This window comes from Sylvia atricapilla, chromosome 14, assembly GCF_009819655.1.
Source record: "Sylvia atricapilla isolate bSylAtr1 chromosome 14, bSylAtr1.pri, whole genome shotgun sequence".
NCBI lineage: Eukaryota > Metazoa > Chordata > Aves > Passeriformes > Sylviidae > Sylvia > Sylvia atricapilla.
The window spans coordinates 17,257,300-17,273,885 of record NC_089153.1 but is presented as its reverse complement, the minus strand read 5'-3'; the positions used below and the strand labels follow the sequence as shown (position 1 = coordinate 17,273,885).

Below are 16,586 nucleotides of genomic sequence, written 5' to 3'. Positions count from 1 at the left end.
CCACCACAGGAAGAAAATCTCAGGAAAATCACAGATTTCCCCTCCTGCCTCACAGCCAGATGGACACAAGCCAGAGCTCTTTTGCACTTGTGCAGGCAGAAAGTGTTTTTACCAAGCTAGAAAGCAACATGGTGAGTTCAAGAAGAGCTTCTTTCACCGTGTGGATGCTGTTCTTTGAGAGAACTCCTCCACCTTCATCTCCTACTAACCTGGACCTCTCAATCTCACTTTTCTCCAAAGCAATCAGCTATTTAAAAAAAAAAATCCCTGCATAGACAACTCTTAAAATCTATGTTTTAATTATTTTTATAGCTTTGGGTCCACCAAGCAAGCTGGGAAGCAGTTTCTGCCTGCCTGCCTTCAAAGCAGACACCCTGAGTAGGCTTTCCTTCTGCTTCCATGAGCTACATTACTGGAGGAGCTTTCTCTCTCCTGCAGACTGAATCATTTCCCAAATGTAGCCTTGCACGGCAGAAGACGCCGCTGTGACAGGGAGTGATGATGAGTCACCGGGAATTCACAGTTTGGTGTTCCTGCAAAGGGAAAACTCACAGCGAGAGAGAGAGAGAGAGAGAGAGAGGGGGCAAGGCAGGAGATTTCACTCCTGACAGACAGCAAGGAGCATCCCCCTGGAGCACGAGCTGCTGGGGCAGGGTGACCGTGCCCAGGAGAGAGTTGGCTGTGGGTGACACGTGGAGTGGACACTGCAGGGACAAAGGGATGTGGCCGTGATGGTGGCTCTGCTGGCGGTGTCCTTGTCCAGGGATCACGGCCTGCTCCAGGCTCCTCACCTGCAGCGGTCACCCAGGACCTGTGCACGGCAGCAGGCCCAGGGTGAGGGGCTGGGGGGAATTGTGGAGCAGGGAAGGGTGATGGAGCACGGTGTGTGTGCTCAGCTCATCCCCACCATCCCCTCGTGGATACAGGCCGGGGAAAGGAGGTTGTGCATTGCAGAGAGTCACACATTTGTTAGGCTTGGAAAGGACCTCTGGAGCTGGTCCAGTCCCAAAGCAGGGGGCACGGGAATGTGTCCAGGTGGGTTTGGGATGTCTCCAGAGTGAGAGACTCCACAGCAGCTCTGGGCAGCTGTTGCAGGGCTTTGATACAGCCGTGGAAAGAATCACGACGTGTCAGGATAGTTGGGGTTGGAAAAGATCTCCCAAATCACTGAGTCCAACCCGTGACCAATCCCCACCTTATGACCCAGTCTAAAGCACTGAGTGCCGCACCAGCCTTTCCTTAAACACCTCCAAGGAACAAAGTTGGTGTGTATTTATCTATCCACAAATCAGCCTATTAACGTACACACAGGTTGGGGCCTGATCTTTTAGAACAGCCTGGGAACAGCACCATATATGGGGTGGCATCTCGGTGGTGGCTGACCCAGCCCCTGTCGCGGACCCCGCGGTGGCCCAGGGCTGTGTGGGCAGCGCGGACGCCGCAAAAAACCCCTGACCGACCCCTTTAAGAGCGAGTGAGGGCACGTCCGCTTCCTCCGCCCTCTTCCGCCCGCACTGCCGGAACGGCGCTGTACGCATGCGCACGCCCGCCGAGCAGCCAATCACCGCCCGCGGCTGGAGGGCGGGGCGCCGAGCGAGGGCGGTGATTGGTGAGGCGCCGCGAGGGGCGTGGTCAAGGCGGCAGCGCCCCGCCCCGCTCCCAGCGCGCCCCGCGCGGTGAAGAAGCGGCGGCCGCGCGCCGGGGGCATTTTGTGTCGGCGGCGGCGGCTCAGGCACAAGATGGCGGCGGCGGCCGAGTGAGCGGCCGGCGGCCGCCGCGACCCCGCGAGTTCCGCCCCCCTTTTCCCCTCCCTGCTCTCACAAGCACCTCGGGGGTCGCTTCTCCTGTTTCTGGAGCGCGCCGAGAGCCGGGGAGCGGCGAAGAGCCGCGGAGGGGGGGCCCCCGCCCGAGGGCCCCGACTGGAGCTGAGCGCGGGGACCGTCCTTGGCTGCGCCTCTCTCCTCGCTCCAGCCCCTTTCCCCTCCTCGGGGTCGGCCGTAGAGCCCTCGTTGTCCCGCCGAGCCGGCCCGGAGGGCCCCAGAGCCGCCCCTCGCCATGGCGAGCAGCAGCGGCTCCAAGGCCGAGTTCATTGTCGGAGGCAAATACAAGCTGGTGCGGAAGATCGGGTCGGGCTCCTTCGGGGACATCTATTTGGCGATCAACATCACCAACGGGGAGGTAAGGGCCGCTCGCACTCTCTCCTCGGCTGCCCCGGGGGCTCCGGGCACCAGCCATCGCCACCTGCCCCGGGCTGCGGTCTCCCTTTCCCCTTTTTCCCCTCTACGCGAGGTTTTATTCTCCCCCTTTCCCCCGAGGGTTTTTATCCCCCTTTTCCCCGAGGGTCTTCCTCGCTGCCCCTTCCACAGCAGCGCCCTGCGTTCGTGGGGCTCCCGCACCCAGCGCTTGGGAGAGGAGCAAAGAGGCGAAAACCATTGTGGGAAAACAGATTTAAACATATTTGTGTCTTGTGAGCGGCCGAAGTCGTCGTCCCTCGCCCGCCATTCATCTCCTCCTCTGCCTCAGCTGGGGAACACTTTGTATCTCGTTTCAACAACACTAATAGAAACAAAGAAGATCCCCCCTGTTTTTCCAGCTTTTCCTTTAGGTTTTTTTTTTTTTTTTCTTTTCTTTTCTTCCTCCCCCTCACGGCTCTGAGCTGTAAAGAAGAAACACCCACGTCTGTTCTTCCTCACTTAAGTGCTTCTGAAGACTCCACATCTCTCTAGCTCAGCTGCATGACCCGGGATGGATATTTTATGTACAAATCGCCGCGATGTGGATCTTACCCGAAGACGCGACAAAATGCAGCACGGAAATAAATTAAAAAAAAAAAAAAAAATATATATATATATATATATATACCCGAAAACGTTTGCATCGGGGGTGTGTGGGGGATCTGGAAGTGCTGAGCCCCTTTTAAAGCTCTCTGGACGCTGACTCCTTGTTCCCTCTCCCTGCAGGAAGTTGCCGTGAAGTTGGAGTCTCAGAAGGCTCGGCACCCCCAGCTGCTCTATGAAAGCAAACTCTACAAGATCCTGCAGGGAGGAGTTGGCATCCCACATATACGGTAGGAATCAGCCGTGTGTGTGCCCCTGGCATTGCTCCGTGCTTGGCGTGACTTTATTTTTTTTTTTTTAATGGTCACGCTTATTAACTGTATATTGGCAGTTGTTTTATGCTTTTTTAGCGTGAGGCAGGGCACCGCCGTGAACAGAAATTTCTCCGTGCAGGATTGAGGTGTTAAGGGGTGAGATGCTCCATTCCAAGCTCTCCAACTCGCTGCTTTTTCCTCTGGCAGACCTGTGTTTGTAAAGAACGAGCCACCCAGCGATACAAATCCTTGTGGCCATTAGAACCAAGTGTGAGGAGACTATTTCTCCGAGAGGCAGAGAGTTAGGAAGGAGCTCTAGAAATGGCTGCTTTCTTTTGTTGCCTCTCTCTCTTTCTCTCTCTTTTTTTTTTTTTTTTTTTTTTTTTTTTTTCAACATGTCTTCCTGCTCCGCTCAGAAAATGGCGGCTGGACGTGATTAACCCTCCCCCTTCTCCTGATGGGACAAGGGACGTGCTCGGGCTTGTGCCTTGTGTTTTTTTTATTTTTTTTTTTTTCCTTTCATAGTTATGAGCCGGCAGCTTTGAGACTGCGGAGAAGCCGGAGCAGGAATGAAATTGGGCAGCAAGCTCCTTTCTGCTGCCCGCAACAGATGCGTCACCAGCCTTTTTTTTTCCTTACGGGATTAATCCCTCCCAGTGCTTCATTATGCAGCTCTTTGCTTCGTGTTCCAGCTGAAACTTTGGGCAGGGCTTCAGAATTTCCTCATCCGGTAGAAAATCGCTGGTGCAGGACTCCTGTTGGGGTTATTCCTCGTGGGGTTATCGAGGTGTTACCCTCTGCAATCTGGGCGGCAAAGAGTTACATGAAAGTTCAGTTGTCTCCAGGGAGACTTTTTACAAGTTGTTCCTTTTTTTTGAAACTTTGTTAATAATTGTTTTCAAAGTTAGTTTGGTGTTTTTTTTTTCCTTTACGCAGTGGCATAAAGGATTTTTGTTCCTTGAGCTGCACAAACGATTTCAGTTTAAGTTCTGTGTCAAACTGTGGGTTCCATTTTAATTTAACCCTGACTTTGTACAGGATCAGACCTTTAGGGTGTGTTTTAAAGTTCTCACGGTGACCTGGCCGAGATTCTGGCTTCATTTGGACAATGCCTGCTACAAATCTGCCTTTCTGAGGTTAATAACTCCCTCCTCCTTCCCCCCAAACACAACTGGCTCTGATCCTGGATGTGAGCTGGAGGGGACAGCGTTGTCCTGGCCATCTGTCCTCCTTCACTCCAGCCTTTGCAGGGATACAACCAACCTACCTGAATTACAGACTTGCAGCTCCAGCAGAGTTGCTGGTGTGAAAACAGATGCGGTCTTTCTTTGAGGATACAGTTTCCTTCTTTTCACAAATGTGGCCGCCTTTATTTCACAACTGGAGGAATAGGAATTGCAGTTTGGAAAGCTTTCATGGTCTAGCTGCATGCTAAAACAGGGATAACTGGGAAAACAGCCAGAGCAGGCAGATATCAGGTGTTTCATCACAGAACTGGAAAAGCAGGCATTCTTGAACTACTTTTTTGAAAAGTAAATGAGTGAGTGGTGCTCTGATGAGGCCCAAGTTGCCAATTTTTGGCTTTTCCGCTGAGATACTGTTTAATTTCTCGTGTTTGGTTAAAATGCCCTGGGAAATACTGATGATAACCTTGCCTGTTGAGAAACTTGCCTCTAGCTTCAACTCCAACTTTCCTCTGTATTTGATGTTCCCATACCCCCTAAAAATAATACAAGGTTACAAAAACAGTTGAGAAGAGATAAATGAGGCAACAGTCAACACATTGATTCATAGTCTCATTGTGCTAAAGGTGTGTGATTATTGGATAATGTCAGTCAGTCTCACAACATTAATCTTTGTAGTATTTTTCTAGAAAAGTGTCGTTTTGGAAATACTCTTTTTCTTTTCAGAAGCAGCATTAATTGTGAATCTATTTTTACATGCCAGATGCTCCTTGAGAGCTTTTTCTGGGCTGTTGGTATTGGTTTGGTGATGCTTGAGAAAATCGAAACCAGCATTCTTAGATCTCTTCTCTTTAAAGAGGAAGCTGAGCTGGGGAACAGCACGGTTCTTGTGGCAAATATTGAAATGTTCTGTGTTTAGTAGGAGTAGAATCCATGGTGCTCTGAATCCAAGTCAATACTTAGGTCACTTTGCATGTGTCATTGATAATCCATGTGCCACCATTGTGTTATAATAATATGTTGTCACATTGGAATAAGCTGTTCCTGGCTCAGTCTGTTCACAAGGAGGAATCGAGCTGAAGGAAAGTCAATACATTTGGTAAAATTTCTGTAATGTGGCACCTTTAAACAACAGCAGCACAAAAGAGTTTGATAGGAAAGGAAGGAATCATACCAAGGTTTCCCCCATTGCCATGCTTTAGAAAACTCAGTCCACATCTTGGACACATTAACATGAAAATTTGTGTTCCTCATTTGAGAGTCAGGGACTTTTCCTCTATTTTTCACCTACTTAAGTGATGCACTGGCCAAGATCAACTTCCTGGAAGTTGCATGATGTGCCTTTGCCTCACTCAAGTGATCTCTGCTGTGGTTCTGTGACTCAAGAGCTGAGATAATAAATGAGGCCTGGATTGCTCATTCATTGGGGCTCTTGTTCCTAAAGCTGAATTCTGCCTTCAGATGTGATTGTAACTTAGAATGGCAAGAACACATGTCTAGAGTGTCACTGAGTTACCTAGAACCAAGCAATTCTTTTCACAACCTTTAAGGTTGATTTGAGGGGTTTTTTTCTGGCTTATTGCAAGAAGTCAATGAGCAAAAATCTCAGTTTTGGGGTTAAGAGTTTAATGTTTCTGTGGGGCAGCCTTCACCTGTCATGGAGGTTGAACAAGGGGCCTTAATTCTACTTCAATAGAAAATGTTGTTGGCACAGAAAATAGCAAAAAATGAGATTGGTGGGAATGAATTGGAATTTCTATTCTCTGAATTTTCTAAACCCTTTTAGAGCTCTAAATTTGCTGCTTATTGTTTCCTGCAAGAGCAGCAAAGTTTCTGAAATTTACCCTAAAGTTTCACAAAACCTTCGTTAATACTCAAAAAAAAATTTTTTAAGCTGCGTTTCCTTCTTGATGTCCAAATTCTGCTTCATTATTACCTTAATTTTTCCCCCAAAAGGCTTTTGAATCAAGCTGAACATTGTGACAGTGTGCTGTGCCTTTAGGACACAATGGCCAGGCCCCAGCATTCTGCTGGGTTTATTCTCATTGTTCTCCCCCATCAGCTGCCCTTTGCTTTTTTGCCTTTTCTTTTTCAGTGATGAAGCATTTTGAGCTGTAATCTCGTTAACTGGGCACTGATCCTATTAGTTGGGACCATCCACCTTTATTCCCCAATTGCTGCTGCCTTGGAGGAATGCAGCACAGTGTGGTTGATTTTTTTTTTTTTTTTTGGGGGTATTTGTTCACAGTGGAACTCTGCTAAAGCTTTATTCACAAGAACAATTATTCAAATTACCTGGGACAGCCACTCTTGATTTTTTTGCTCTTTGTGATGCTCATTAACTATTGGTTGCATCCTTAATGACGATAATTTGTAAGTTTAAAAACAAAAGTTACTGACTTAGTGTTTTTTTTTATTTTTTTTTCATAGTTCTCTTGCAAACTGAGTAAGTCAAACTTTACATTTCTGAATTTTTCAACACAGTACTCGGAAATATTTTGATGCTGAGAAGTTGAGAGAGAAATTCTTAATTGAGTTGGGTTTTTTGGAACAAAAAAAAGAAAATTGTCTACAATATTTGTGCTTCTGGCTGATTACTGCCATGTTGCTGGATAATTATTAACAACAGAGTCTGCCCTTATAAATCATCATTAAATGCTACCTGTAATGGAAAAACGTGGTCAAGGTTGGTAATCTACGAGTTATCACAACCAAATTTGCCTTAAGCACTTAAAATGTTGATTTTTTTTTTTAGCAGTGCTTCAAGAGCTTTAAATGCACCTCTCAAACACATTCGTTTTTAACTGTTTCCTCAGTAACTTCCTGCAGCATAAAACCCACCAAAAAAAACCCAAGCCACTGTGAGAAAAACAGAAAACCACTCACTAAACCCACAAGAAACCCCAGTCCCCCTCCAAAAATAATAAATAAAAAGGTTCTATCAATCAATCCAACTATTAATTAACTTTCTGTTATTAGTTACTCTGCATATTGAAGGGCAGAACCATCTGATAGGTAACCAGAAGCCTCTTCTTGTGGCTCTAAATAAAATGAAAGATAATCTTTTAAATTGATACCTACGGTTCCTTTAGTAAGAAAATAAACATATTGAAATAATATTTATTTCCTGTTCTCCACCAGTCGAAATTCTTGTTTTAATTGGTCTTTGTGGGCTCTGTCAAAGCATCCAAGAGAGACCACAGTTTGAAATATTTTTCTCTCCCTGCCTTAACTCAGTTTTTGGAGTTTGAGGTCAGCGTTACTCTTGTTCAAAACCAATGAGCAGAGATGATATTAAAATCCTCTTTTCCTCAGTGCTGTGGCTTAATGGTTCACCTTCTCCCTGACTTCTTGCAGGGGAAACTCAACTCCTGACTTCCTCCTGGGTGTTAATGAAGTTTATTAAAGAGCTCAGCAGAAGGGGCAGTGAGCTGCCTGTTTGCAGCATCCCAGCGGACAGCTGAAGCCACCTCCTTGCTGAGGGGCTGAGTTGTGCTGGCATCCTCGGTGTATTGCTCTCAGAACTGTACAAAAAGTGATCCAGGGGTTTATTTATAGAGTGGAGCCAAGCTCCATAGCGTAGGGTGTTCGTGGCTGTTGCTTTATTTAGTTCTTGGGTGGCCTAATTCATGCTCTCCATGGCAACTAACGTTAGGTGACATCTGCTAAATATTGCACTTCAGGATTTCAGTCATGCCACATTATGTGAAGTTCATTTATATTACTCCTAGCTGCTTAACAGTTAAGTGCTTTTGCAGATTTCAGGGGAGAGAAAGCAGAAATGTAGAAATCTGTGTCAATTTAGAAATGAATCTCTGATGGATTACCTTTCTCTTATGTGTTGCTTCGGTGTCAGTGCGTTTTTTACAGGCATAATTCGCTTTGCAATTTGTCAGCACTGTCATTATTTGTCAGGAGCTGTCTGTGCTGAGAAACGTGGGAGCAGAAGGCTGTGAATCAGTCAGGTGCAACGTCACAACTTTCCAGGCCAGCAGGGCAGTGCTCATGATTGCTGCCCAGAGAGAGCCAGAGAGCTTCTGTGCCTGAAGATAATGCTGCTACCCACAGGCAGCCAACTGCCTGGTGTTTTTCCTCTGCTTTTTGTGAAGAACCTTATTCCTTTTCCCATCCTCCTGTATCTATAGTGAATAATTCTGTCCCTGCCTTGCCGAGCTGTTTGAGTAAATGATTGCAGAATCACAATCCTCCCATCCTGCTTGAAGTCTCTTTGCTGCCCTTGTTGGGGTTTGGGTTTCCTTTCCTGAGTTGGTGACAGGGCTTGCAGCAGTGATCCCAATTCACAGGTTCTGTGGAGAAGAGCTGCACTTTTCCTGGTTGGGAGAACCTGGTATTTTTCAGGGGTATCAGAGCTGTGTCATTACAGGGAGGTCAGTGTTTGCTCTTCAGTCCCATCATCTGACTAATGCCCAGTTCAGAGACTTTTGTGTGAGTGACTTAGGGCTGGCAGGACTGGAATACAGTTCCAGAGTGTTCACCAGATCAGTGCCATCTGGATTTCTGTGGGATGTCTGAATTCTTTGTGTCCATGAGGCCTTCCAGACTTGAATATTCCCCCTCATGTGCCTGCTGACTTGTCAGATGTACTAATGAGATGATCTCAGGTAATTCTCTTAAGCAAGTTCTTTCCAGCTTGCTTTTTCACCTTACATTTTTGCTCTTCTGACAATCTCCATTTCTGTCATGAGAACTCTTTCACTTGTTGCTTGAAAACCCAAGTGCTGGGAAACTTAATTACATAGGATTACACAGAGTAATCACAGGCTCACACACCATAATTTATGAAAGTGGCAAAAGTTTATATAATGTCAGAGAAGTCAGAATCACCCTTTTTTTTGTAATGGGAATATAAACGTTTCTGGAAGTGTAAAGATTTGAGTTTAAATATTCCAATGTTGGAAGAATTGTGCTTCCCTGCAGTGAGGCACCAGGAGATGGTTTTTGTCTGACAAAAGCACAGCCTCCTGGAGCTCTGTTTGTAACTCCAGGTTGCCAGAGCCCCTGTGGGAATAGTGATGGAGCTGACAGAAGCCTTCAGTGGAGGATGGGTCACCTGGCAGAGCAGGTCTTGATGGAGGAGAGCTTTGATGAAGTCAGAACAAAATGGTCTTGTCATGGTTTATCTGGTGTTGGGAACAGTCTTTTGTGATATTGAGCTTATGTTCTATTTTTTTTTTTTTATGAGCTGTAGGTAAAGTGAGGTGCCTTTAATGCCTCTATCTCTTCAGAATTCTGGGATTTGGGGATTCTTTACCAGTGGCTTACAGCTGTCATTTACTAATTCAGTAATTGTCTTCAACATTAATTTGTTGTCGTGGGTTTATTTTGTTTATTTGTTTTAATGTGAATCTTCTGAATTCTTTTTATTTATTTCTCACACATTTTGGGTATTTGAGCTGGGTTTGTTTTACCTCGTTGTAATTATTATAATTGCCAGTGTATGAAACTGCTGGTTATTGACTGGAACTTGTGTGAGTGACACAGCAGTGTAAAACTGGGCTGGAATTTCATGGCCTGTGTGTGATTCTGTTGTCCCTTCACCCCCTTTCCCTGCTACTTCTGTTGGATCCTCTCCAAGGAAGATGTGAAAAAATACTACGAATAACCAAATGAAATGTTTTCTTAGGTAAAACAAATAAAAAATGCAAACAGAACAAACCAAGCTATTAACAAACACTTCCTCAACCATTTCTTTTGTCCTTGACATTATTTTCAAAACATGCGGTGGCTGAAATAGAAATTATTGATTTTTTTTGAAAGATGCAGCTCTGAAAAGGCAAAAACGTTTTAAGTTTGGGTAGAGCTGACTACAGTGTTTACCACCAAGTACTAGATAATCATCAAAGACTTCACTTCCTTGTCTCAAGGTTAGTCAAGAGAATTTTAAACCCCATCCCGTGTCAATTCGAGTAAACACGCACTTGTCATATGACCTGACATCATACCTGCTTCACTGTGTGTTATTCAGAAATTAAACACTTCCAAACCCCTCCGTGGTGGGACTGAGGTGTTCCCACAGAGCTCAAACACTGAAAATCCAAGATGTTAAAAAAATGTCGGGTTTGTGTTTGTGCTGAGGTTACAGATGAGGCTCTCAAACCGCATGATTTGGAAACTTTGTGACGTGGCCACTCTTGGTCTTTCACAGACAAGTCACTGAAGTCAAATTAAGGTCACTGTGCTCTGCCTTTACCCATGCTCTGATAGAAAGCTTCATAAAAGATGTTTACTGTGTCCTGACTAATTGGAATAGTTAGATTATGTAGCTTAAAAACAGATGAGGGGAGAGTGATGAAGCGTTTCCCTGCCTGGGAGCTTGGGCACACCTTGAAGTTTAAGTAGGTTTGTGACATCTGTATCAGATGTTTGTGAGACACTGCCTGTTCAAGGGTAAACTCAGCTATTCCTCATCATTCTGCCCTGTTAATGTTTCGTGGAAAGAGTCCACTAAGAGCCAATTAAAGAAAGACTAGGAGAACTTTCTCTAAATTAGAGTCTCTTCTTAAAATAATACCCTGTATGTAACTAAATCAGAGTGATTACCCACCCAGAATGGCTCTGAAGTGCTTCAATCTCTTGATCCCACTTTTCACTCCTCTCCAAAACTGTCCCTTAGTTAAAATGTGTTGCTTCCCCAACTTTATTATGAGGGAAAAGACTTCAGATGTGCTGACAGAAGTGCAGGGATCTCTCAGACACGTGGGCACACTTGTATTCTGAGATGCCAGTGGCACCTAATAGTTGCCCAGGGCTTTGTATGGATCATTCCTTCATATTAATAGATAATTCCAAGTTTTCCTGCTAATTCAGTGTTAGAGCTCGTGAAGTTCTCCTTTTGGGACACCAGCTTTTCTATATTCTAATACCCAAGGTTTCCTAAGAAAAACCAAGATTTTAAATATTCTTTCATTCAGAGCTGCCAGTAGTAGCAGCTCCTACACCTTGAATGGACTCGATGATGTTTTACTTCTTAATCCCATTTTTCCCTGGAAATGTTCCAAGGGAAATGAAAACTTACTTAGAGCATTAGTAAAGTAAATAAAACACTGATACCTTGGAAGAATCCAGTTGCCAGTAGTGAAATGAATGAGGTGTGACAGTGAGGAATTACAGGCAGGTAAATGTGAGGATGAAATATTAAGAAGTTCTGCCTTATTTCTTTGTCTTGGAGGATTGAATGTGCTTTCCACCAGTGCAGAATGGTCAGGAGATGAGAATTTTCTTGTTCAGACATAGAAATAGGCCAAACAGGTTGTGCAGTCATCCTGAATTACTGCACTTACTTGGCAGACAGATCCCTGTGGAGGAACAAAAAGGTTTTTAAAATGTTCCTTCCAGGGTGGGTTTCCTTTGCATCAGCTTCACCTTGTCTGTGAGGCTGTGACTTAATTTTCTTAGCTCCAGTGAAGGGCTGATCTTTGATCCTTTTCCTTTCCACTGCATCTCTTGGGCACTGAACCATTGCTTTGCTGAACAATTACACTCAGCATCTCAATTAGAATTCCAACCCTTGAAGAAAATGGAACTTTTATCTAGATCTTGATTTACTCCTTAGAATTCTTCATTTCAGCCCATTACTCTAGGGTTTTGTTGGTTTTTTTTCACAACAAACCTAAATTTCATAGGTCAGAATACCTGGGCAGGTCATTTGCTCCAATTTTCATTCCTTTAGGTGACCATAATGTTTCATTTTTCACCTGTGACCCCTGGAGTTGTTTACAGAGCTGTTCTGTTGACATTTCATCCGAATGATTGCTTTCAAAATACATATTTTCTGCATCTCATTTTGATGCAGGGAATGAATAAAAGTCCTAGACTGATCTTTAAATCAAGGAGTATGAGCCAGAGCTCATAAATAAATTTTATCAGTTTTATAACAATGCAGGAATGAAGGACATAGTTTCTCCTAGAATCCAGACAGTGGGAAGGTACAGAGCAGTAGTTCCTGAAACAAATCCAAATATAGAATCTTTTCTCTCTGACTTTGTAAACATTTTATTTTACTACCCCAGCTCAGCTAAGCCTGGAATCCTGTGAGTACCTAGGAATTTGTTGACTTTATCAGTGGTAACTGTTTTCCAGACAGCCAGGCATTGGCATACTGGAGTCATTGCCTAAAGTGGAAATACAGTGTCTGTACACATATTTAAGCCTCAGCTGCTACTTTAGCTGAATCTTGAGTTATTTTTTTTTTTTTTTAATCTGCATGCTCTTCTTATGAGGCACATCCTTGGGGTGCCTTGTCTATGCCACTGTTGTTGGGAAATTGAGGGAAAGTCTCCCTGGACTGCTGGCAGTAGGTCCTTGCTGTAAGGACCAGGAGCTTAGAAAAGGCAGAATTGCAGCTTTCTGATCAGACAGGTGTCACTTAACTGTAGTTATCAGGGATGTGCAGAAGGGCTGGAGAGGAGAATATTCCAATCCTCTCTCAAGTGTGGAGATTCACAGCTGAGGAGTGCAGGAGTGCAGGCTGTGGCTCCAGCTCTGCTCAGGAGCTTAGGTGGGGAGATACCAGCCCCAGTTACTGATGCAATGGAGCAGTAGGGCTGTGATTGAAATGTTAAACATGGATTGGACAGGAAAACAGCCATGGAAGGACTTCTGCTTGTTCTCACAGTATTGTTAGCTTTTTTTTTTTTTTTTTTTTCCCCAAAATTGATGTATCAGGCACTTAAAGGTTACTGTCACAGTATTGCTGCAGTTAATATTTTGTTATGTTTCTACTTTTGCTCTTCTGACACTTAAGTGCTTCTTTCTCTGTGATATTAAAAACCTGATAAAGAGCCTTTATATTCGACTTAATTGGACAATAGAACTTGATTGGTATTTTTTAAATTGAGAAATAAATTGAAACGTGTATGAGTGAACTGCTTTGGTCTGGTGCAGAGAAGTCAGAGCTGAAAACAAAGGCTAAAGCACATCAGAATGGTTTTGTGAAGTGAAATAATACAGGAACGATGAGAGGAATGTCTCCTGCAGAGGAATTTCAGTCCAGGTGTGGTTCACACCCCTCAGTGTAAGGACACTGCTGCTTTGGTTGCATTTTCATTCTGGTGTTTGGTATTTTGGTTGTTGAAGTGGAGTAGTGTTTTCTCTTCGGGGAAAATTGCCAACTTGTGCGTTCTGGGTTGTGCTCAGACTTCTGTTTCCAGGAAAAACAAGATATTACCAGCATTCATTTGTCATTAGCTTTCAAGATGGAACATTAGGCAGCAACGTGCCCTTGCATCTGAGAGCACTGAGGGCATCCTGGGCTGCATCAGGAGCGTTGCTAATGTTGGATCATTTCCTTTCTTGCAGGTGGTATGGTCAAGAAAAGGACTACAATGTTCTAGTCATGGATCTTCTGGGGCCCAGCCTGGAAGACCTCTTCAACTTCTGTTCTCGCAGGTTTACCATGAAAACAGTCCTTATGCTAGCAGACCAGGTATGTGCACACCTTGGTGGGAGCAGCCTCAGAGCCCTGAGGGATTCTCTGCAGAGTGCCTTAAATAATTGATGCAGTGGTTTATGCACTAAGTGAACACTTGACCTAAATAAGGACAAAGGAATGGTGGTTTTTGTCTGCTCTGCCCTACAAAAACGCACCGAGTGGGAGGGCACTGCAGCTGCCTGCTCCTTTGTGCTGCTGCTTTAAGGGCAACTTCATTAAAATCCTCAACTAATTTGGGTGGATTCACTGCCAGTATCCCCACTGGGGCTGGAAGAGTCTCCAGTTTTGGGTGATGTAATTCAATGGGACTTGTGGTGACAACGTGCAAGTCTGTCCCTGTGCTCTCCTGTAGCCTCTAGGACCAGACACTGAGCTAATAATAAATAACTGCTTTGCTTGTTTGGTCCTCACAGGCACTTCTTAAAGCTCTTAGTGGAGATGCCACTCTACCTCCAACATCATCGAGGCCTCTAAAACTCTCTGAAGTCTTTTTTTTTTTATAGCAGTTGATATTTTTCCAACTTGGTCATGAGAATCCAGCATTTGAAATGAGCGGCCATATTTATTTCTTGCTGCTTCATAAATGGCTTGATTGTGCTGCCTTCAGCTCCTTGAAAAGCAGTGGGGGTTTTTCAAGTTGAATTTTTCAATGGCAGTTGAAATTTCATCTGATATTACGTAATTGATGTCAGTACTGAGTTGTCACTTAGCCAGATGCTCGTAGAATCCCAGGCTCTTGGCCAAGGAAGCTCAAGGCATTTGTCTGGAGACAAGGTCAGCTGTCCCTGTTCTCAGCTGCCCTAAGAGGGTGATGTGCTTGCTTTAGAGAGCCATTTATCTGCTGAGTCTGGGTGTGACAGCATCTCCAGGGAGTCCACAGGGGTTTGTGCAATATTCCTTTGGATGATAAACACGAATTAGCTGTCATCTGGGAAAGAGGCAGAAATGGGGGATATCTGCGCTCAGAAGTGGCTTTTAGGGCACAGTCCAGCAAACAGCTGTCAGGGCTGGGATGTAACAATCTCGGCTCAAGCCTGCAAGAGGAGTTTTTGAGGAGCAAGAAGAGTGTTTGAGGAGCTGCAGAGCTGTGTCACAGAGCCATGGGCTGTGATCTCACCCACAGGAAATGGGCTGGCCCTGGATGGTGACGCAGATGTGCCAGAGTTTCTCCATGTCTCCAGATATTCTGGGTTCAGGGTAGCCCAGATATGACAGGGTGGGCCACCATCAAGTTGTGACTTGCTCCATGAAAGCTGTTACCTGGAAAAATGATGTTTGATGAATGAATAACCAGATGAATGAGTAACTAGGACAAGGGGAGGAAATGAGCTTTAAAATTGGCTTGTGGTAGCTATAAAACCTTCGAAGTAATGAAAAAAAATTACTTTTTAATAGGATGCTATAGTTAGAAACGTGAACTTCAATATCTGGGAAATATTCAGGTGTTTAATCTGCTAGCTCCTGACCAAGATTATGGAGTTTTAACAGGGAAAAAAAGATATCCAGACAGCATTTTATAAAATCGGTTTTCATTAAAGAAATGCATAAACTGAAGTTGCAGAGGAAGGTAACACTAAAAAAAAAAAAATCATGCTTTCACTGAAGGTTTAATGAAATGTCTTGCTCTCTTTGAAATCTTACATGTTGCTGGTTTTTTTTACAGATGATCAGTAGAATTGAATATGTGCACACAAAGAATTTTATACACAGAGACATTAAACCAGATAACTTCCTAATGGGTATTGGGCGTCACTGTAATAAGGTTAGTCCAAAGCTCTTTGTTTCCAAGCTGCAGAGGGAATGCCTGTGTGATTTGATTCCAGCTGCACAACTTTTGTCAAATCCATTGCTAAAAGTGCTGTTTTGGATGCTAAACCACAGTTCTTGGGTGTGAGAACTTGGTTTTCTTGGTGTCCACTTGTAAATGCTGTGGGTCTCTGACCCACCCTGGGAGATGCACTTGATTGCAAGATGATTTCTAGACTTGCAACAAGGTTATAAACTAACCCTAGAGAATACTTGACCACTTCTCTCCAGATGTCTGTTGTCATAGCATTTTATTCCTCTATCACAAAAGTCAAATCCTGTCTTTGGCTTTGGGGCTGACTTCCTAGGATGAAAAAAAAATTTGTGCCACCAACGTGGGAGCTCCTGACCTACCAGTCAGCAGTGACATTAAATCTTGGCAGTGACAGACTGGTAAAGCCTCTTCAACCCTCAGAATTGTGGCTAAGACCAAGAGCCACCATGCAGATGCCTTTATAAATAAAAGCAACGATGCAATTAATGTTGATGGAAAACTGTGAAGCTGTAGAATACCTGCTGTACAACAAAAACTTTGTCTCACTTTACTTTGTGGGGGGATTGAAAAAAGGCTGGGGGTGGGTCGAGGGGTGGGCTGAGGTTGTTACACTTTTTTTTGGGGGAAGGGTAAACCTAGTCAGAAGTGCATGTTTCCTGCCTAGAAGGCAACTTTTTTTTTATTTTTATTTTATTTTTAGTTTTCTTGAGTGAAATATGCTTAATCCTGCAATTTGTATGTCGAGCTCGGGCAGACAGGCAGCATTGGCAATGCATTAAGCATGCTACTGATTAGAAATTAACTTCAGGACAAATGTACCGTGATCAAGCTGTTTATTGGAAGCAAGATTCCCACTTATCTTCTCTATATGCCATCCCAGGATGTCTCCTCTGGTTAGGCACGACCAGTAATCAAAATGTTTACCTTTGTTTGCCTGTATGAATGCCAACTCGAGGGCCATGAGCATCAGAAGGGGAAAACTTGGATAATGTGAGATAACAGCTCTTGTCTGAAGAGGTGCAGTGCACTGAGTGTTTAGAGACAACCATTGTTGGAAAA

At 44.4% G+C, this 16,586-nt stretch overlaps 1 protein-coding gene and 1 long non-coding RNA gene across 7 annotated transcripts in view; one reads left to right on the top strand and one right to left on the bottom strand.

Annotated features, from left to right (window-relative positions):
• Positions 1–282: 282 nt before the first annotated feature.
• LOC136367317 (uncharacterized) lies at positions 283–1,530 on the bottom strand. Its single transcript, XR_010744679.1, has 2 exons — positions 1,461–1,530; positions 283–533 (listed from the first exon to the last, which is right to left on the bottom strand). It is a non-coding gene; the product is annotated as an uncharacterized lncRNA (long non-coding RNA).
• A 130-nt stretch (positions 1,531–1,660) lies between these two features.
• Positions 1,661–16,586, top strand: part of CSNK1A1 (casein kinase 1 alpha 1) — a 32,458-nt gene continuing 17,532 nt past the window's right edge. Inside the window, exons 1-4 of one of the 6 annotated variants that reach the window (XR_010744711.1) lie at positions 1,661–2,178; positions 2,961–3,067; positions 13,594–13,720; positions 15,390–15,488. Coding sequence is in view for 5 of the 6 variants with exons in the window: in XM_066329403.1 (XP_066185500.1) it covers positions 2,056–2,178; positions 2,961–3,067; positions 13,594–13,720; positions 15,390–15,488 (456 nt within the window). In the remaining variant the exon portion in view is untranslated. The remainder of the gene's footprint in view (positions 2,179–2,960; positions 3,068–13,593; positions 13,721–15,389; positions 15,489–16,586) is intronic. The other 5 variants (XM_066329403.1, XM_066329404.1, XM_066329401.1 and 2 more) reach the window with 5 other exon arrangements.